Source organism: Pseudocercospora fijiensis (genome assembly GCF_000340215.1).
Source record: "Pseudocercospora fijiensis CIRAD86 unplaced genomic scaffold MYCFIscaffold_10, whole genome shotgun sequence".
Classification (NCBI taxonomy): Eukaryota; Fungi; Ascomycota; class Dothideomycetes; order Mycosphaerellales; family Mycosphaerellaceae; genus Pseudocercospora; species Pseudocercospora fijiensis.
Window position 1 is genome coordinate 2,525,635 of NW_006921541.1, and position 19,337 is coordinate 2,544,971.

At 50.5% G+C, this 19,337-nt stretch overlaps 9 protein-coding genes across 9 annotated transcripts; 6 read left to right on the forward strand and 3 right to left on the reverse strand.

Moving 5' to 3' along the window:
- Positions 1–847: 847 nt before the first annotated feature.
- On the reverse strand, positions 848–2,559 carry MYCFIDRAFT_157970 (uncharacterized protein; the record flags this gene model as incomplete). The annotated part of the gene is made up of 3 exons (XM_007933542.1): positions 848–952; positions 1,058–1,222; positions 1,273–2,559. 3 exons carry the CDS (start codon positions 2,557–2,559, stop codon positions 848–850), a joined length of 1,557 nt encoding a protein of 518 aa, XP_007931733.1.
- Positions 2,560–2,805: 246 nt separating this feature from the next.
- Positions 2,806–3,428, forward strand: MYCFIDRAFT_50654 (uncharacterized protein). The gene is made up of 3 exons (XM_007933112.1): positions 2,806–3,001; positions 3,058–3,210; positions 3,264–3,428. The coding sequence occupies exons 1-3, from the start codon at positions 2,844–2,846 to the stop codon at positions 3,310–3,312; spliced, it is 360 nt and encodes a 119-aa protein (XP_007931303.1). The 5' UTR covers positions 2,806–2,843; the 3' UTR covers positions 3,313–3,428.
- On the forward strand, positions 2,806–4,865 carry MYCFIDRAFT_209248 (uncharacterized protein; the record flags this gene model as incomplete). The annotated part of the gene is made up of 7 exons (XM_007933543.1): positions 2,806–3,001; positions 3,058–3,210; positions 3,264–3,491; positions 3,521–3,691; positions 3,730–3,829; positions 3,864–3,994; positions 4,041–4,865. The coding sequence occupies exons 3-7, from the start codon at positions 3,342–3,344 to the stop codon at positions 4,863–4,865; spliced, it is 1,377 nt and encodes a 458-aa protein (XP_007931734.1). The 5' UTR covers positions 2,806–3,001; positions 3,058–3,210; positions 3,264–3,341.
- A 26-nt stretch (positions 4,866–4,891) lies between these two features.
- Positions 4,892–5,388, reverse strand: MYCFIDRAFT_179465 (uncharacterized protein; the record flags this gene model as incomplete). The annotated part of the gene is made up of 7 exons (XM_007933544.1): positions 4,892–4,900; positions 4,927–5,011; positions 5,039–5,053; positions 5,081–5,177; positions 5,211–5,233; positions 5,280–5,342; positions 5,366–5,388. 7 exons carry the CDS (start codon positions 5,386–5,388, stop codon positions 4,892–4,894), a joined length of 315 nt encoding a protein of 104 aa, XP_007931735.1.
- Positions 5,389–5,421: 33 nt separating this feature from the next.
- Positions 5,422–8,892, forward strand: MYCFIDRAFT_79256 (uncharacterized protein; the record flags this gene model as incomplete). The annotated part of the gene is made up of 3 exons (XM_007933545.1): positions 5,422–7,075; positions 7,361–7,453; positions 7,532–8,892. 3 exons carry the CDS (start codon positions 5,422–5,424, stop codon positions 8,890–8,892), a joined length of 3,108 nt encoding a protein of 1,035 aa, XP_007931736.1.
- Positions 8,893–11,476: 2,584 nt separating this feature from the next.
- Positions 11,477–12,146, forward strand: MYCFIDRAFT_212616 (uncharacterized protein). Its single transcript, XM_007933546.1, has one exon. The coding sequence runs from the start codon at positions 11,653–11,655 to the stop codon at positions 12,028–12,030; it is 378 nt and encodes a 125-aa protein (XP_007931737.1). The 5' UTR covers positions 11,477–11,652; the 3' UTR covers positions 12,031–12,146.
- A 704-nt stretch (positions 12,147–12,850) lies between these two features.
- MYCFIDRAFT_33202 (uncharacterized protein) lies at positions 12,851–13,573 on the forward strand (the record flags this gene model as incomplete). The annotated part of the gene is made up of 1 exon (XM_007933020.1): positions 12,851–13,573. The coding sequence occupies one exon, from the start codon at positions 12,851–12,853 to the stop codon at positions 13,571–13,573; it is 723 nt and encodes a 240-aa protein (XP_007931211.1).
- A 1,348-nt stretch (positions 13,574–14,921) lies between these two features.
- MYCFIDRAFT_168568 (uncharacterized protein) lies at positions 14,922–16,490 on the forward strand. Its single transcript, XM_007933547.1, has one exon. It carries the CDS (start codon positions 15,138–15,140, stop codon positions 16,446–16,448), a length of 1,311 nt encoding a protein of 436 aa, XP_007931738.1. The 5' UTR covers positions 14,922–15,137; the 3' UTR covers positions 16,449–16,490.
- Positions 16,491–17,335: 845 nt separating this feature from the next.
- On the reverse strand, positions 17,336–18,634 carry MYCFIDRAFT_33536 (uncharacterized protein; the record flags this gene model as incomplete). Its single annotated transcript, XM_007933043.1, has 1 exon — positions 17,336–18,634. The coding sequence occupies one exon, from the start codon at positions 18,632–18,634 to the stop codon at positions 17,336–17,338; it is 1,299 nt and encodes a 432-aa protein (XP_007931234.1).
- Between the last annotated feature and the right edge of the window lie 703 nt (positions 18,635–19,337).

The following is a 19,337-nucleotide window of genomic DNA, read 5'->3' on the forward strand; positions in this document are numbered from 1 at the left end:
TACGCATTTGAGATAAATATATTTCTCAGGTTGAACAATATTTTCTTTCAATTTGAGCATTTTTTAAGGGTCTAAAATTCGACAGGCCAGCATTAGTAAACTATGGCCCTTGAGTAGTATGGTGACTGCAGCTCTTGTACAATTCTCGTAGCGTGTCGCTCCGCAATTGCATTTCATTTGCTCAGTCAAAGTTGTCAATGGTCGTGATAATCCAGTTCTTAGCTTCTCTGATTTACTTGGACACCGGCTTTCAGAAGAGCCATAGCAATGGATGGGCTTCGCGCGTAGAACAGTGATCCATACTCAGGATCGCATCCGGCTTTCAAGAGCAAGACCACTGCACGAAGATAATCATTGCTGACGGCATGTGTCAAGGCCGATATGCCATCCGTCATCGTGGAGTCACTCACATCCCACCCGACGCCTTGATAACGCTCTGCGCTGCTTTCTCAATAACTCCTGTCTTCTTTTGAATGCTTTTGCGAGCATGGGGCTGCTCCCCGAAGTCGTGCAAGGAAAGTGACCTCTCGATCTCGCTTCTGCTGGTGGTAGTACATTGCGCAGGACATCGAGGCAAAAACTCGTTATGACCACGGCGGAGTACAGAAGTCAAATTCTCCGCAGTGAAGGATAGACCAGTCCAATGCGCAACTCCGAAGGGAGGTGAAGGTAGAATGATGATATTGGCAACTGTACAACCCTGCCTGTCAGCCTAACAGAATCCACTAGAGTCGTCTCATACAGTACTATACAGTACTTCGTCGTCGCTCGCACTAGACTCCTGCAACACCATTTCCCCCAAACGCCTTGAACACCGCTTCTTACATCCAATGCGGGTATATCGATTCTACTCCGACTTGCTCTTCTTCTTTTTCTTCTTGATTTGCTCATCGTCGCCGTCTGCTAATGTCGAGGACTTGCGCTTTTCCTTCTTGTCCTTCTTGAGCTTCTTCTCGATGTCGCCTTCGTCGACTTCAGCCTTGACCTCAGACTTGCGCTTCTTCTTCTCCTTCTTGGACAGCTTGTCGTCTGCTTCAGTCGGATCGGCCATGATAACATCCTCGTCTTTAGACTTGGACTTCTTGTCCTTCTTCTTCTCCTTTCGTTGCTTCTGCTCGGTGGCTTGTGATGTGACGCCAGCAGCGGCAATCTCTTCGTCGGCAGCTTCGGCAGTCGGGTCATCGATTTCCATGTTGGCAAGGGTGGCATCCATTGCGGCTTTCTGTAGGGGTGATTAGTGGATGATCATTTTATAACAATTGCCCAACATACCATTGCATCGGCATTCTTGGTCGGGTTGACGCCTTCGGCGTAAAATCGTAATCGCTCATCGACCTGCGCTCGAAGTGCTTCACCGAACACCCTAGTCGGTGCCATACTGAAGTTGTCGATCCGGGAGGCAATGGAAGTCTTGTTCGCAAGGAAGCGTGATATTCTGCCCTTGTTCTTGGTTCCAGCCTTACCAATGAATGATGAGTGGTAGATCAAACCATATTTGGGAGTGTTGCCCTTGGTCTTGAGAGCACGGAAAAGCGCCTTCTCAGCACCAAGGATCTGTACAGTCGAAGCAGGGTACTTGGCCAAGTTTGTTAGCGAGCCAGCGTGGGAAATGAGACGAGCTCCAACGGTTTCTCCGATAAGTGCAGCCAAGTTGGGTGCGACAACACCCATCTTCGCAACGAGGTAATTGCCCAACGACTTACGGTAGGCGGCGAGGTCGGCAGTGCGCTTGGCGAAGGTCATGACATTCTCCATGTCCGCGTCTGAGATGTCCTGGCCCATGGATACTCGTGCGGCCTCAATGATGGCCTTCGCAATGCTCTCGTCATCATCCAGAATCTTGGCGAGATCGTGCAGGCTATCCTCAGTGAGGGACTTCTTGTCGCCAATGAAGAGAGCACATCGCGCGTATTTCTGGTTCTCGCTGACGATTCGTATCAGCTCCGGGAAGTGCCAGCCGTACCATTCTCTCACTCGCATGGAGAATGTGTTCACTGCCTTGTCGAGGTGGTCAATGGTCGCGATCGCTTGAATGATGTGGTTATCATTCTTCTGAACGGAGAACTTGACCTTGGCACGCGAGTATGCGTGACCAAGGCCGAGCTGTGCACGTCCAATATCACCGGTCTGGAGTTGCTTGACGAGCTTCTCAGAGTGCAGGCGAATGCCGCGCAGCAAGTCGGCAGCCAGCTCGCTTGTCTCTGGTGTCTCGCACTCCAGACCAGAAAAGGCAGACTTGATGCTTCCTGCCAAGTTCTTGTCTCCCACGCCGAGAGTGACTTTGTTCTTCTTGCCGGCTTTGGGCAGATTCGCTTCGAGAGTGGTTTTGAGGTAGTCGCTCATGAGGCCCTCAGAAATCTCGTTGGCGTTCTCCAATGCTTGCGCAGCTCCCTGGAATGGCGCAAAGGACACCAGCTCCACCATCTTCCCAAATTTGGCCAGATCTGTGTGCGCATCTTGAACCTCCTTCTGGCGGGCGCCGATGGTGTCGGATTGCAGCTTCACCTTGAAAACTGCATAGCCCACGGAGGACTCGTGGAGGAGGTAGTCGACCGACATGGTGGCGGTGTGATTGTCGATACAGGAATTTATCGATGTGTAGTCGCAGCCTCAATTCCTCCACATATCCTGCTCGGCCTGCTGCTTCTCTGCTCTGAGGTCTGCTCTCTGCTGGTCGCGAAGCTTCAAAATCGAAAAATTGAAGGCTCGACTGAGCACGGACGCGGCTGGTCCCGTCCCGCACTTCCGATTGCACTTGCCCTTCGCTTGCGACGTCTGCCATTGGAGCGAGCACATCTCGACTGTATTCGACAACAACAACAACGCAAAGGACAGCCGCCGCCATGCCTCAGGATATGCCGCCGACGGGCGGCTACGAGCCAGTCCAATATCGCCGAAATCTGCCAGTCCGAGGCTTCAGACCTGCTTGGTATCTGGTTGCAGTGGCAGGAATCATGACATACGGCTTTTACAGAGTGGGACAGGGCATAAGAGAGCAGAAGTAGGCGCAGCATGCTGAACAAGTGACGTGCGGTGCGGGCTGATAGTTGTGTGTAGCGAACTTGCGCGAGAAAAGATGTGGTCGCGAATCCACCTTATCCCCCTACTACAAGCCGAGGAGGACCGCGATGCGGTGAGAAGGGTATTGGGACAGAAGAAGATGGAGAAGGAACTGCTTGGAAAGGAGGTTCCCGTATACAACAAGGATATGTACGTAAAATTTGGTGCTTTTGGCGTACTTGCGAAATACTGATCTCTCGCAGATTCGAGCGACCGACGTTTGCTGTAACACCTTCCAACGTAACGAAATAGTGCCAAAGGAGCAGTCTGGCACGATAACGATGCCACTTGTACATATCCAGGAGTTTAGAGGTTTGATGAGGTCAGGGCGGCTTCTATGTGAAAATGGCATGCATGTTCCATTTGTGCCATCTCCTGCAAGCGGATGCATCGACCGAACAAAGAGCATGCTAACATTCCTGGCAAATATCGTCTTCTCTGACCACATGTCTGGATGCAGATGCGCGCGCCCTATATGTCTTTCGTTGACTCACGCCGGCAGCTTAAACCAGCCACGCTCATGCACGAAGCCGACTCTTGCAACACGCCTTACTGGCTGCAGCAGCGAACTGAAGGCCGCATTTCGGAAACCTGCTTCTTCTCTGCAAGCCTCCACCCGGATAGCATCGCCGTTTGTATAGTCGCTCCACGATTGGAGCTGCGCATCAGCTCTCCAATCTAGCACCGATACATCTACAAAACACGCGAGAGCTCGAAGCTGCAAATCCAGCGACATTCTTCGTAAGTATGGCTGAACATCACAGAACTCGTGTGCTGCCTTTCATTGGTCTCCTGCTAAAAAGTCCAGATAAATGCCGAACATGCCCAGGCAAACGCCGCATCCCCGCAAGACGCCAACAACAAAAACTTCCGCCCCTATCACCATCCCCCTCCGAATATGGCGGAAGGCCAAACAAAAACACACATACTTCCGGTTCACTCTCTACAAAGATCTTAAGGAAGAAAACTCGCGGATCGAGCGAGACCAAATCATCGATAGTATTCGTAACCTAAGTGGGCAAAACGACCCAATCGCTTGTATTCCACGAACAGCTCGCGATGATGCGAAAGGGAAATGTGCGAGAGATTGCAGCGCTAGCTTTCTCCGGGTCATCGAGAAATGTGTCATAGAGACACGGCACCGCTTCGAGCTCCAGGGTCAAAACACTGCACTGCCAGCTCCAGCTTCTATCGATGATTACGAAGAACAAGCAGCCAGCACCCCACCAGCACGTCGGCTTGGGAAGCCCACCTCATATCCTACCCTCGAAGCGAAGTTCGAGGACGAAGTGCGGGAACTCAACGGTTGCAAACGCAGTGCAGCAGAGAGTGCAAGGGCCCGTCTTGCCGGATACGGATCTTACAATAGCTCCAGTAAGCAGATCGACACCGACGACGACTATACTGAGGTCGACGAGGACGATGAGGGCGATGAGGATAATGATGATGATGAGATTCAAGTCAAGCCAAGATCCCGAGCATCACCTATCGCCGAGCACGACCCGGAACCAGAGCCGATCTCACCAGACACGCTGAATGCCTCGCATGCAACATCAAAGCAAACGCTGTTCATTACTCCTCCTCCGACTAACACCACGACGACACCAAGTGTCTGCATGTCGGAGTTCGGCGGGGCACAGACGAATCCCCTCTATGAGGCAGATTCGACCAAACGCAAGAGATTGCTGGACATTGAGGATATGGAGCTCGAAATGAGGCAGATCGAACTGAGGAGACAATTGAAGGCGGCGCGACGCGCGGAAGAGCTGGAGATTGAGAACGAAAGGGCTGAGCAGCGGGCATAAAAGCATGTCATGGAAGTTATTGAGGATCAGAATGACTGGAAGACATCATGGAAAATAGAACAGGTGTGATTGGTCTTGCTGGATCAAGAAATGCAACTATCAGGCGCAAAGAGACACATCCGCGTGAATCTCGCTGGGTACCGCGACTGGAGATAAGTCATGCCTTAGTCCACTAGTGACAGGCCTCCCTTAACTTGCCATCGGAGGAGGTTCACTTCTCTTCGCTGTCGTACTCTTTAGAAGCAGCACGTTCTTTCTGTACTTCTGCTTCCTCTCCACCAAGAAGACGAGCACCGAGACGACGACTGGTTCCTATCCACAGGCATCAACAGTGCAAACCTTCACCAGACATTATTCGGAACAATTCACTGGCGTCTAGTCACTCACCTAGACTTCATTCAGAGAAGTTTTAACATCAAACCCTCCAGCAAGATCTCTTCCTCTTCCTTGCTGACCAGGACAACCATCGACTTGAGGCTACGAATTAGACTGGACAATACTGTCTCAGAACTTTCACCTGCATCACCATAGAGCTCTACCTTCCTACAACCAAGACATGTCTTCGAACTTCGACCGTGGAACTAAGAGACGTCGCGAGTCGACTGGATTCCAAGACTCGAAGAAGAAGCGGGGAGCGAATGGTGTAGAGAACTACGCCTCTGACACGTCTCCTTGCAATTGCAAGGGCTCTCAGAAATGCGAGAAATGCAATATGGTGCTACGCATCATGAACCAAGATCGCCTGAAGGGAATGCCGCCTCCAATCAGCCCCGAAGCGACCTCTTCTTCGCCGCTCCCATCATCGGCTTCGACGGGCAGCATGAGCACACACAAGGACGAGACCAGCCCATCTGAGCTTAGGCCACTGGCAGCGGAGACCGAGATGGAGGTTGACATCCCAACCGGAGCTTCTGACCCATTGCCAGACAATGAGGATGTTGGCATGGAAGACGATCGTGCAGATGATGGCGCAGGCAATGAGCCAGAAGATGGTGGTAATGGAAACGAAGAAGCGGAGGCAGAGGCAGGTGATGCATCGACTAGACCGGCACGACCCGGACTGCGTCCCAAAGGCGAGCACCGCATTGTCATCTCATTTGAACATCACGACGGAGCCCCTGGTAGAGATGTGTATCCCGGATACAACAATGTCGGCGACAATACGCAAGACACCCGCGACATCTATCAAGAACAGCTTCGAAATGCCATCGATATAGATATCACCGGTAATCTGCGCACCCGAGAAGTCTTGCCAGGCGTGCCCGATAAGACGCCGATCTTTGTGCTTGACCTCAAGACCAAGATGATCTTGGAAGCTGGCGAACTGTACAAACAGGCTGGTGGGGATCGCAATATTGTGTCCAAATACTTGGAGAAGGCCATGGACTTCCGCATCGGCGAGGCAGAGTTCGCCCGATTTATTGTCTGCGAAGACATCATCAAGGCTCATAAACTTCTCATCTTCGATCAGGGACTAGCACAAGGTATCGAAAAGGGCCAGGCTAATCAATCTGCAAACAATGCGCCGGAGAACGGGGAGGAAAATGATGAAACTCGCAAGACCTCTACAGATACGCAAACCCAAGCAGAATCTGCAACAATGGATGAAGATGACACCACAATGGTCGATGCAGAGTCACAGTCTGACTGCGACTCACCAGACCAGAACATCAATACTGGATCAGAGGCCACAGATAAGGAGGCGATGGAGATCGACGATGGTGATAGAGCCCTTGTGCTTCATGCTCAAGCCCGCCAAGCCCGCTATCCTCCAGTCAACATCCGCTTTGCACGAGAGGATCTTCGCCCTTTGGTCCGCGCTCAGGCTCAATCCGACAATGAGCGCAGTCGGGCTCAATATCCTCAATTGCAGAACGATTTTCGGCGGGAAGATCTTCGCCCAGCCCAGGATCAGCAGGAACACCATCCGCCAGCACCAAACGCTGGGCTCATGCCACAGGACCAGCAGTCTCAGGATCAACAGGGACATGGACACCATGACCAGCTGCAACACGTCCAGCCTAACATCTTCTTGCCTGGGGCCCAGCCCGGCATGGGATTTCCAGCTGCAGGTATCACGGTCTTCCACACTCAAGGCTTTACACAGACCAATACAATCGAGATCGGATTCGGTGGCCGCGATGCTGGTCGAGCCCAGGCCCGGTCTCAGCGTGTAGCTTGGAACACGCACGGCACAACTTATCTGCCTCGTCAGTAGACGATGTTGATGACATGACTGGCCCCACTGGGGTAAACGCTTATACGATGACGGCGTGATGAAGCATAGAACGTGATGGAATCGTCCAATTTTTTGAACAGGCTGCATGTGGCTTTTGAAACTTGGAACTGAGCATGATGGCGGCGCAGCGGACTGGAAATGCCCCCAAAAATATATACTAGATTGATACCACTTTAGCAAGGGCGTTAGGCGTTTTATGGAATGAAAAACTGCTTTGAGAAAATCCATTCGTCTTTAGACTGACAATTTATTCCAGATCGACGACACGGTCTGCCTCGACATCATGACGCCCGGTATATGGAGCGGGACAAAGCACATACGCACAAAGAATGGCCGCCATCTGGAAAAAGTGAGACGTTCTGGTTCAGTTCATGTTGGCTGTCGCTGTCTCAAACACATGAACCCCAGATTTGAAACCATCAGTCAGCCAATACAACCAGCAAACTCCAAGGAGATGCTTCGTATTTGAGGTTGCTCGCCGGCATGAGAAACTATCCAACATTTAGAGATTGCGAATTTGCACAAGCCAAGCAAGCCTTCATCTCCGAAATTACGAGCATCTATTGCGAATTCGCAACTCAATCGAAAATGCCAGGCTCCAAGAGGAACCGTAACATCTTCGATAAATATGGAAAGACGACGCTATCAATCACGCAGACGATTTTCGGCGCTAAGCACACCAGGTTTTCCGATGACGAGGAGACGACACCTTCTGCCAAACGCCAAAAGAGAGAACACGAACCAACGAATTCGACAATCAAAATGACTCCCATCGAGAGCAGCGACAATGCAGAAGCGACGAGTACTCCAGGAGCAGATCACAGCTCTGAATATGCATCCAAGCCAGCCTCAAAGACTCGCCGCCTGACCGACCAAGTCAAGCGGAAGCTAAAGAATCCTGAGGGCACCACTTTGGGAATGAATTTGAAGTCCAAGACCCTTACCGGGAGCAAGACCAGCCAGTCTCAGGGACGTGCTATCAAAGATGGCATCAGTCAAGGCTCATTAGGCACATCCGATCCGCAAGATGTCAAAACGACTCCCGCTGGCCTTTCACACACGGCCGAAGATATTCCATCCACACCCACACCGGAAAAGGCAAGTGCTGAAAGTATTCACTCATCCAGCACCAGTGCCTACGATGCTGGAGATCCCGAAGAAGGTACTGATGACGGCAACGACTCTCCATCGAATGATAAGAACCAGAACAGAGAAGAACCATCTCAAGCCAACGAGCCAGAAGATTCTCGAGACCATGACCCAAAGATAATTGTCTCTCGTGCTGAAGTAGGCAAGAACTACCACAAGAAATACAATTACTTGAGCGATGACGAGAAAGTCGAACGAGACAACGTTGTACTCTTCCTCAAAAGACGCTGCGGGACTGAGATCAAGTATACACAGGATCTTATGCCGCTTGATCGAATACCATACAACTGTCCGCACGAGGTCAGCAACCTTGGAATGCCATTCCTGAATGCGCTGAGAAAGATCTGGAGCCGAGCAGATTACAAAAAGCAGAAGGTGTTCTATTGGATCGACAATACGGCGAAAACGAAGTACCCTAGTCGTCCGAATGCAAAACTTGGGTCAGAAGATATCAGGCATGCGGCTGACCTCATGCGTGACGCTGACGTGAGGGCTGAAACCGTGACAAGGGTTATGGGTGCTCTTAGTGTTGATCATGTTTCTGGATTCGAAGAGTACGAGAAGAAAGAGAACCTCGATGAGACAAAGAAGGATGAAAAGGAGAAGAAAGCCAGGTTTCGACGATCGGCCGAGTTCTAGACTTCAGCAGTCATGCGGAGGAGCTTGCAAAATGTGCTGCTTTGGAAAACGGGGGATCTGCGTCGGTAGCGCCACGAAGAAGGTGGAATATGGCTTCTTACTGCTACCTAGCTGGAGTTTGGAGCGATGGGATAGGTCTTGCGATTATGCTGATCGCATCGGTGCAGGCATGCTGTGAGTGACTTTTTACAATGCTTTGTCTCAAACGGTCATACAGCACAAAGTGCCATTATTACCGTTCTAGCGAACCTTTCACTTTCCGTGCCCGTGCTCGTGCTGAAATGAGCACAAGGCTTTGTCAGCCTGATCATCCGTAATGCCAAGACTTACATCAAAGCATAGATTTTATGAAACAATGGATCGGAGATGATGATAAAGTACCCTTCATGCGATTATTCTTTGTTCTCAACAATGCCTTGTCCATCTCGTCCCTAGCATTACAATGCCTCGTTCCACTGCCCTCACCCATCACGAAAGACATAAATACCTCTTGCTCTACTATGCTCTTCCCTTCCTCATGGTCTTCATCACGAAGATCATCACCCCCCACAACCTACACTATACACACAACCACAACTACCTATATACACATGCCGCGTCATTGCCAAGCACCATGGCCGCAGAACGAGGATGAGTACTGTATTGAGCGATTCATCCACCAGGACGCCAAGCAGTACAAGGTGCAGGTCACTGATCCTTCAGGCAATGAGGTAACAATCCCCCTCTACGGAGGAGTATTGCATTGAGCGATTCATCTACCTGGACGCCAAGCAGTACAAGTTGCAGGGCATTGGTCCTTCTGACAATGAGGTGACAATCCCCCTCTACGGACGAGTACTGTATTGAGCGATTCATCTACCAGGACGCCAGGCAGTACAAGGTGCAGGTTACTGGTCCTTCGGGCAATGAGGTGACCATCCCCCTCTACGGATGAGTACTGTATTGAGCGATTCATCTACCAGGACGCCAAGCAGTACAAGGTGCAGGTTACTAGTCCTTCGGGCAATGAGGTGACCATCCCCCTCTACGGACGAGTACTGCATTGAGCGCTTCATCTACCAGAACGTCAAGCAGTACAAGGTGCAGGTTACTGGTCCTCCAGGCAATGAGGTGACAATCCCCCTCTGATCAAACCAATGCTCCAAGTCGAATATCTTCGCGACTCATTACCAATCGAGTACGCATCAGATGACCTTTCGAAAGATCTGAATAAGTCCGAGGACATGTTCATCTGTTCCCTATTCCTCCTTGGACAACGTCTAGGAAACTCTGACATTCATGACCTGATTCGACGAGCAGCCCGAGCGCGTATAGGGCCTAGCTCCTCTTCGATCACTACTATGGTCTCCTGGGATCTCATTCCCCCGTATCTCCGAACGATTCGAAAATACGTCAATACTGAGCCAAAAAGCATTGCAAGTCTACCACGGGAATGTCTTTTCGAATGGCGTGCGATATAGGTATACTCAAAGCAAAATCTTCACTCACCTCAAATCTCTGATCTCGTATCTCTTATTCTCGTGTTTCTCGCCTTTCGTAGATATAGCAATTTAATTCCGACCTCATTTAAGGATGGTGTCTGGTCCTACCGCTGTATCGATGTGGAATGAATAGGTCTTCGGATGGAAGACTAGAAGAAACGTAAACTGGAGAGGTCGCTCGAGGTCAACATTGCTCGTAATATCTTTGTTTGACAAGAGGCAGACCGCAGTCTAGACTCGTACTCTTCTTGCCATCAATCAGTTAGTCATTAGCGATCATATTCGCCGAAGTCAGGTTCCAATTGGGAGAGTTCTGGTCGGGCTTGACTTCTGGTAGGGATTCGGGCTGCCGGTCCCAGATTTTGCCTTGGCGGGAGCACATCTTGTACAGTGAGCAATCATTAAAGATCTGTATCGAGAGTATCATACGAGAAAGCCAGCGGCTGCATCAGCTGTGGCCCTAGACGTTCTCGACAAGATGTGCTTTGCCCTTGCCATTCACCAATTCATTCTTTACGAAAAGAACTCGCAGGGATGACTCGAATATGGAGCTCGAGCGCAGTCCAAACCGACGGCATCTCGCCGTCCTTTGCGGGCTGTGTATCTGGCCTAGCTCTTTTCTAGCATTTCCATTTGCGCGTTGTTGACCTCGTTGTTGCGATGGAGATCGAGGAACGTGTGCGGCACCTAGGTGATGTCTACGGTACGTAGCTTGGTCCAAATGTATGAGAGGGGCCGAACACGCCATACAGATGCAGTGCTACACCACTGTATAATAGGGAAGCAGCTGTCAAGGTGTAGTGAAAGCGTCCTTTGTTGCAAAGGTGATGTTGACGTCGGCGATGAATGACTAAGCGAAAACTGTATAAAATTAGAACCTTTCATCGCAATACTGACCCACAGATGTGTGCTTCGGAGTAAAGGGCTGTTCATGTTATCGCCATGACTACAGAGGGCCCGAGAAAGACGTCAGAATCTCGTCCGCGGACCAACAATTTGTGCCTGACGCAGAGCAGCGATGGAGGATGCGAAAACGAGCTGAGACTACCACTTCTCTCGATACACTTTGCCCTCTGCAAGAACATTCTAGATACCGTTCCAGCTGTGTGTAGTGCAGAAGACTCATACTGAGTGCTTCATCCGCGGATCTGGAAACGACATAACTGACATAAAAGCTGCTACTTCTTGTCTACAGTTGTGAGTGTCCAAACACGACGGAGGAGCAACATCAACCTTTTATTACTTCACGACCTACAGCGCCGAATACTCAATCGACAAAATGGTCTACCAATTCATGGTCTTCGCATCTCGCAAAGCAGGGATTACGCACGAATACTTCAAGCAACGCTACGAACGACACATGAAAATGATCGAGGGGCTCTGCAAAGGCGCCGAACCATCATCGCACACGAGGTTCTACCCAATTCACGACAGCAATACAGGCAAACCGGTCCTGATGGCGGGGAACGCAGACGATATCGACTACTCTACGATTGTTCTCATGGAGTTTCCGGACGAGGCTGCCTTTCAGAGATTCTACCAAGCGCTGTTGACAGAGGAGGCAAACGAAAAAATCATCGCTGATGAAGCTGGGTTCTGGGAGCGCAACGGCATGAAGGCCTTTGCAGTGGAGAGCTGCAAGACCTGGGGCTCGTGATGTACGATTACATAGACGGACACACCTAGAAGAATCGGATTGGTGGCGTACGAGGCAGTTTTAATAAACCACGTAGGGCTTTATCTGATTTATGCTTTCACAAACTTGGCGGAAAAACATCCATTCGCGCTGACTGGCCTCGCAGTACCGCAAGGTTGTCGCCAAATTCCTACTCACCACATCCGCTTTCAACTGGACAGTCAAGTTCAAATACCGGGATGCATCCCAACCTTGTTTAGAGTTGGGTTTTGGTGGACCTGGCCCTCAGCCTGATCGTCTCTGACGTGCTTCACTTGGCAGGAGGGCTTTGAGCCACACATGTGACCCTTATCATGTGCAATACGTGGTGCATGAGTCTCTATAGACACACAAGATACTACAAATCCGGTCACAAACTCTTTACGAGGAATTCCGGATGTGCGTGAAACTCTCGCACTCCGCGTGTGCGGTGCCAAGAATCCGGTACCAAAGTGGTAAGCAGTCCCAAAGTATGGTATACGGGAGTCCGCGGCCAAAAGACTTCATATAGTCATATACTGGAATGATCTGCTCATCTTACCTTTGGTCGAATCACGGACAAAATGCTCGAAAACAGATTTTCTTTAAGTGGTGGTCCTCATCAGACCAGCGGGAAGCTATGGCTGAGGACATCGAATTTTGCTTACCACCAGCATCGAAGTCCTCACAGGATGGAAAAATTCCGTATATAAAAGACTGCGCAAGTCCTTGATCCAGGAAATCACCACTTCAGAGAACCATCAAGATTTCACTGAGCTCTACGACACAGTCAAGGCATTCAATCGCAAAATCCACAACAACCATGAAGCTCCTCTTCCCCATCGTTGCCACATTTCTGGCTGGTCGATCACTTGCAGCGCCTGCAGATCTAGTCGAGAACAACAGCAGACATCCTCACCACAGTCCCAACTGGGCAGGCGCAGTCAAGCACAGCAAACAGGTCGACTACGTCGAAGGAACTGTGAAAGCACCAATCGTTCACGCTCCCGAGGATGGCCAAGAATACATGGGCGCTGCTTGGGTCGGCATCGACGGCAGCGGGCAAGACAAAGATTGCGGAGCCCTATTCCAGACCGGTATCGACTGGCGCGTTCGAGACGGACAGACAAAATACAGTGCCTGGGCAGAATGGTATCCGGAGGCACCGCAGATACTCGACATCGAAGTTTCACAAGGCGATGAGATTTTTATGAAAGTTGTCGCACATACTAAGACCTCTGGTACCGCTTACATTAAGAATAACTCCAACGGACAAGAACAATCCAAGTTCTACGACAATTCACCGTATCCTATCTGCCAGAGAAGCGCGGATTGGATCGTCGAAGATCCTGGCAACATGGTCCCGTTCGCGAAATTTGGGGCTCCTGTGGATTTCACTGACATGAAGATGATTCACGGAGACTATTCGCGTGGTCCGAAAGGGGCGAGAAATTATGAGATGAAGCAGGATGGCGAGACTTTGCTCAAGTGTGATATCGAGGCCGAGAAGCGGACGGGGAAGATGAGTTGTTATGGATCGAATTGAGCGTGGAAGGAAGGGGCTCGTAGAGCTATACCGAGTCTGTCCGAGCTGTTGTTCGAAGCCAAGCGAAGGAGCTTGATCGGAAAAGACGTACCATCTCGTGCCGGTGCTTGGACGACCTCTTCTAGCACTTCAGGATCGTTCTGATCAGCCTGGTCCATGAGCCCCACCAGATGCCTCAGGGTAGCAAGTGTTTTTGTAGGATCTGACCAGTCAAATTCATGACGTTTATAGCCACATAACGCCTCTTCAAATTCCGGGCATGGCTCTCCGAAAGCCAGAATTTGCTCTCGAGATAGCTTCGTGAGGTCCATTGTTGTTCTTGCAACCTCAGAACTATTTTGCCTGACATATTGCATGTACTTGCGTGGAGGTGCTGATATACTTGCAAATCTCGAATTCCAGTCCGCCAGTGGGCCGCCAACTTCAGCTGGGTGGGGCCTTCTTGAAAACACCATGGACAGTAGTCATCAGCTGCAGCTCAGTGAGCGGTTTGATGAGACATGAACTTTCCGCAACGCTGTGTGATAGGGCTGCATGGCATTTCTACTTCGGTAACACCATTTCCGTGGGCCATGGCCAGGACATCAAAGACGTTGACATTCAAGTCATCGCAAGGTGCGCTGAGTTTCAAGCGTAGCATTCCTTTCACAAGCCATATTCACCATAATCCTGAAAATGCACCTGGAATCGCTTCTGCTGCCTTGAACTCGTATCTGCTCCCGGAATACAGGCCGGTCGCTTTCTGCTAGGCGACCTGGAATCAACATCTGGTGATGAGCTAGAGTGTCGACGCGGCCGGCTCTTGAAATTGTCTCCGCTGCGCCTAGTCGAAGTCTCATCCGTCTGCCTGTCAAGCTCTTTGCGCAGTTTCTTGACCGTACCCTCCAATACAGTGATTTTGTCCTCCGAGTTTCAAGTTCTTTCTAGGAGTCGCTCTCGATCTTCGAGCAGCTGCAGATAATCTGGCGCAAGCTTTTGATTTGTATCGGTAGAAGCGGCCCCATCTTGCGGCTGTGGTGTACGACGCCAATCTCTTTCACGTTCGACGAATGTATAAGGCCGAGGGTAAGATCGTGAGCAAAGCGCGAAACCGGAGGTATGGCTCTTTGCCGAGATAGATCTCGAGTAGTCGCATCTTTCTATGGAGTACTGTAGCACGGCATGCTTCGGCAGACAATGATGGCGAAGATGATGATGGAGGCGTGTTGTACGACGAGAGCTTAGAATATTAGCTCGGAGAACAGCGACGCCAAGCAAAGAGGCTTGAATAAGCTTTGCGGGAAGGCGGGAGATCGACGCCTGTATCTTCCCAGCCAACCTATCACCTTCCTCAACACCACAACGGGCATCTGATACAACCAAGCAAGGGGACGGTCACGCTTCACGAACGGAAGATCATCCGTCCAAAGTCACAATGACAGGCCAAACGCCAGCCTCGGAATGAAATCTCACACTCCGAACGAGGTCGATCTCTCGATACTACTGCACCTCGACACCCTTACATTCTTAGATTTGCCTACAGTGCATCGGAGACGAGTCTGAAACGGGAAGGTTGTAATCAAAGATGGAAGCATATAATGAAGCGGCAAGCAACCTGCTGGCAGGGGGGAGCATTGCTTCTGTCGCCGACACCATGCCTTCAATTCGAAACATAGCCCTCTCAGGCCTCACAGCCGCTCAGTCCGTCCTAGGCTTCGGACTCACAAGCCCAGTCATCAGAGCAGATTCCCTAGCCTCAGCTTCAGCAACATGTAACAGCCCACAACTCTCTTGCCAGAATACTTCCGCAGTCTCCGATCTCTGCTGCTTCAATTCCCCGGGCGGCGCACTCCTTCAGACGCAATTCTGGGACACAGACCCCGTCGTCGGACCCTCAGATTCCTGGACAATCCATGGACTATGGCCCGACAACTGCGATGGCACCTACGAAGCCAATTGCGACGATAAACGCGCTTATACCAACATCACCGATATCCTCAACGCGGCTGGCAAACAGGATCTTGTGTCGTATATGAACACGTACTGGCAAAGTAATTCTGGATCCGCCGAGACGTTTTGGGAACATGAGTGGGGAAAGCACGGGACCTGTATCTCGACTCTTGACCCAGACTGTTATTCGGATTACAAGCCTACGGAAGAAGTTCCGGACTTCTTCGAAAAGGTCGTGAGTTTGTTCAACGCTTTGCCTTCGTATAAATGGCTTGCGGATGCCGGGATCACGCCGGATAGCAGCAGGACGTATACTTTGGCCCAGATCCAGAATGCTGTGGCGAAGCAATTTGGTGGGAAGATTCCATATGTGGGTTGTGCTTCGGGCGCGATGGATGAGCTTTGGTATTTCTATAATGTTAGGGGTTCGGTTCAGACGGGCGAGTTTGTGCCGGTGGATACTTTGACCAAGTCGAATTGTCCTAGTACGGGTATCAAATATAAGCCCAAGAGTGGTGGTGGAGGAGGTGGAGGTGGATCGACTACGACTACGACTGGAAGCGGATCTCAGCCCACTAGCAACCCTGGCGACGCGTTCTCTGGATCTGGATATTTGAATGTGATTTCCGGAGGTAGCCAGAAGGGTTGCATTATTTCGGCGGGCACTTGGTATACGACTGGTACTTGCGCCACGATTTCTGCCACGGCTTCTGGTGATGGCTTCACTCTCAAGTCTTCCAAGGGCAGCTGCGGTTTGGTCTCAGGAGCATTGACTTGCGGCTCTGGCGTAACGAGCACGGTGTTCACGCATGATGGCAGTACACTGCAGTACGGCGGCTCGTCTGCATTCTCGGCAGACAGTGTGCCAAGTGGAAGTACACAGGCCAAAGTGTACTCTGGAAGCAGTCATTCAGCTGCTATTACGATACAATGGGGCAGCAAATAAATCATAGACATTGCATGAAGAATAGATTTGCATTCTAAGAGCAAAACTTTTGACAATTTCCCTCGGCTCGACGGTAATCTGGAAGTGAAAGCGAGCAATCCAAATCGAAATCCAACCAAGACGACGTCATTGATACTAAACAGCAGATATAAGATACTGTACACATCAACACTCTCCATCCCCATCCATCTACAGATTGCAATCCCATCACCCTCCTCAACCATGTCATCCTCCCAGATCCACGGAACCTGCAATTGCGGCACCCACAAATTCTCCATCCCACCCCCTACAAAAATGAACCTATGCCACTGCATCGACTGTTGTAAATGGGCCGGAGCCTTTCACTCTGCCCATCTCATGATGGACACGGACGTAATAACAAGAATCTCAAAATCGAACATGGGAATCTATCGTGTGAAAGCGGATTCCGGGAATTGGATGGAGAGGACTTGGTGTCAAGGGTGTGGTAAGTGCTGAAGAGAGGATGGGAAGAAGCGGTTGCATTTGTGGGGGGGGGGGGGGGGGGGGGGTTTCTTCTCGCTAAGATATCGATACTATTATAGGAGCTGGAATTTGGATCCGAGCTTTCACAAAGGAAGGGGAAGAACCCTCACGGACGAATTTGAAGGCGGGACTTTTTGATCGGAAGGAGATTTGTGGGCCTACGATGGAGAATTGGATGAAGGTGTGTGTGTTGTTTTTTTTTTGGTGCAGAGAGACCGAGGTCAGATTTTGGAAGTTCATGCTGACGTTTTGTGACTTTTCTTTTCTGCAGAATATGATGTCTTGGGAAAGTCCGGCTCAAGGGACGGAGAGGCAGGCTGTGGATGGAAATTGAAATGCTGGTCATATGTCCAGTCCACGATCTATCCCGAACAAGCCATCCATCATAGAGCCTCTTTTCCAAATTTGGTTGTCAATCCATTCCCTCCGAGTCGACGAAGCACAACATCCTTATAAGCATGACGATTCGTCTCAAGCGGCTCATTCACATCATCCTGAAACCCACCACCACCACCACACACCCAACCGCCTTCCAGCAGTGCCCCAGTCAGCAAAGCAATCATCGCCACCCCAAAAGGTAGAACGCCTTCCAGCTGCCATCTCTTCGCAGGACAACGAAAAGGTTTCGCTCCAAACGGCAGCCAACAACAATCCTCAAATTTCTGATCAACAGAATACCAACGCTCGGGTCGAAAGACTTTCGCATCTTTCCCCCAGACCTCGATATCGCGATGCATGCTCTCGACGTCGGCTGCCACTTCGTATTCGTCGCCTTGCTCGTCTTTGAATTGTCGATAGATGCGTCTGGTGGGAGGGTAGAGTCGAAGAGCTTCCTTTGCGATCATTGAGCTGCAAGGGATGGGCCCGGTCTTCTCTAATTCTTTGCGGGTTGGGTTGAGTGAGAAATTTGCAAGGCTTGATTGCCATTGCGGGGAATTTGAATGATTTCTGCTGGAGACTTCGACAAAGCATCGTAGGACTACTCGCCAGAGGGTCTCGTAGCCAGGGAGAATGAGATTTAGAGGATTCGTGTCTTTGGAACCGTTCCACGCTGGAAAGGCAGCTATTAGTGCTTCGCGGAGTGGCTGCTGCTTGTGAAAGGACCAGTCTGGTGATGCTGTTTGGCCGGGACTTGTTTTGTCTTTGGATCGTAGCCACTGGTCGTTGATCTCTTGTGCTAGGCAGCGGATAGAGGAGGTGGGAACGGAAATCTCAGAGGTGTCGAAGAAGACGGTCATGACCATCTGCATTGTGACCGATTGAACGACCTCGAAGAGACTCAGCTCGGACGTTGATCGATTCAGCTCATTCTTGACGATACTTCTAGCTATGGCTCCAAGCTCTTTCCACTTTGCTTCCGGGAAATAAATCTTTTCTTCGACCGCCTTCCTGAATTCTTCACATACTAGTCTGTCTGAAGTTGTAAAGCAGTTGTGAATGTCAAAGGCGGTCACCAATCGCTTGTTTGGTGTAGCTCGGGCTTCGAACTTGTTCATCATGTTGATCGTTCCATCAGGCATCTTTTTTCCGTCGATGATCGTCAAACAGTCCTTGGGTTTAGCGCAAAGTGTCTGGACCTGCGTCTGAGGAAGTGTTGACTCTTTCGTAGCAACTTGCTCCAAAATGGAGCAGACTTTTGACCACACAGCTCCGCCTACGACTATACCGCTGCAAGCCAGCATAAAAGTGTCCAGAACAGATACCAAAAGACTGGGAATTCCAAGGTCTGTTCCCAGGCTCCTCAGAGCAGCCAGCGTCGGTACCACAAGTCCCATAAACCAGTAGTAATTGTCTTTTGCTGAACCATAGCAGCAAATGGAAACAAGTACGGAGATTGCAACGCCGCCAAGGAAAACGTCAAGCGAGCTCATGATGGCAGTAAATGGAGCCTCTGTAGCTCAGGGAGGATTGTCTGTGGAGCACTCCTATTTTCATAGCTATGATATGGCATAGCGTACAAAGCAGATATTGAGTTTGCTCCGTGCTTTATCGAATGAGGTTTGTTCAAAGACATCATTGTTATTCTGCATCAAAAAGCTTTGAGTAACCAGTAACATGAAATGCTGAGCGATCAAACACGCCAACATTAGCGTCGTCAAAGCCACAAAAGGCCAAGCACGCATAATTCATCAGACAATCGTGTATTGTCCATCATCCTGCGTAAGTGAACTTGCTGAGATTCAAGCGCTTCCGACAAGCCGGGTCTTCAAGCGTGGCCTCTGGACTTTCAGGAACAAGCAGGTCTTCGCTACCTCTCGTTGCGGTGCCGACCAGTCGGCTTTCCATTTCAATCCACGCCTCGTCTGCGATTTCATCGTCATCTGCCTCGGCCTGGTCGGATGGGAAGAGCTCATTCGCTGCACCAGGCGGCGATTCCAGCACAAT

Coding starts and splice junctions, on each gene's coding strand:
- MYCFIDRAFT_50654 (XM_007933112.1), top strand. CDS start 2,844: ATGCCTCAGGATATGCCGCCGACGGGCGGCTACGAGCCAGTCCAATAT. Junction 3,002..3,057: donor CAGGGCATAAGAGAGCAGAA/GTAGGCGCAGCA, acceptor AGTTGTGTGTAG/CGAACTTGCGCGAGAAAAGA. Junction 3,211..3,263: donor CCCGTATACAACAAGGATAT/GTACGTAAAATT, acceptor GATCTCTCGCAG/ATTCGAGCGACCGACGTTTG.
- MYCFIDRAFT_168568 (XM_007933547.1), top strand. CDS start 15,138: ATGGAAGCATATAATGAAGCGGCAAGCAACCTGCTGGCAGGGGGGAGC.
- MYCFIDRAFT_212616 (XM_007933546.1), top strand. CDS start 11,653: ATGGTCTACCAATTCATGGTCTTCGCATCTCGCAAAGCAGGGATTACG.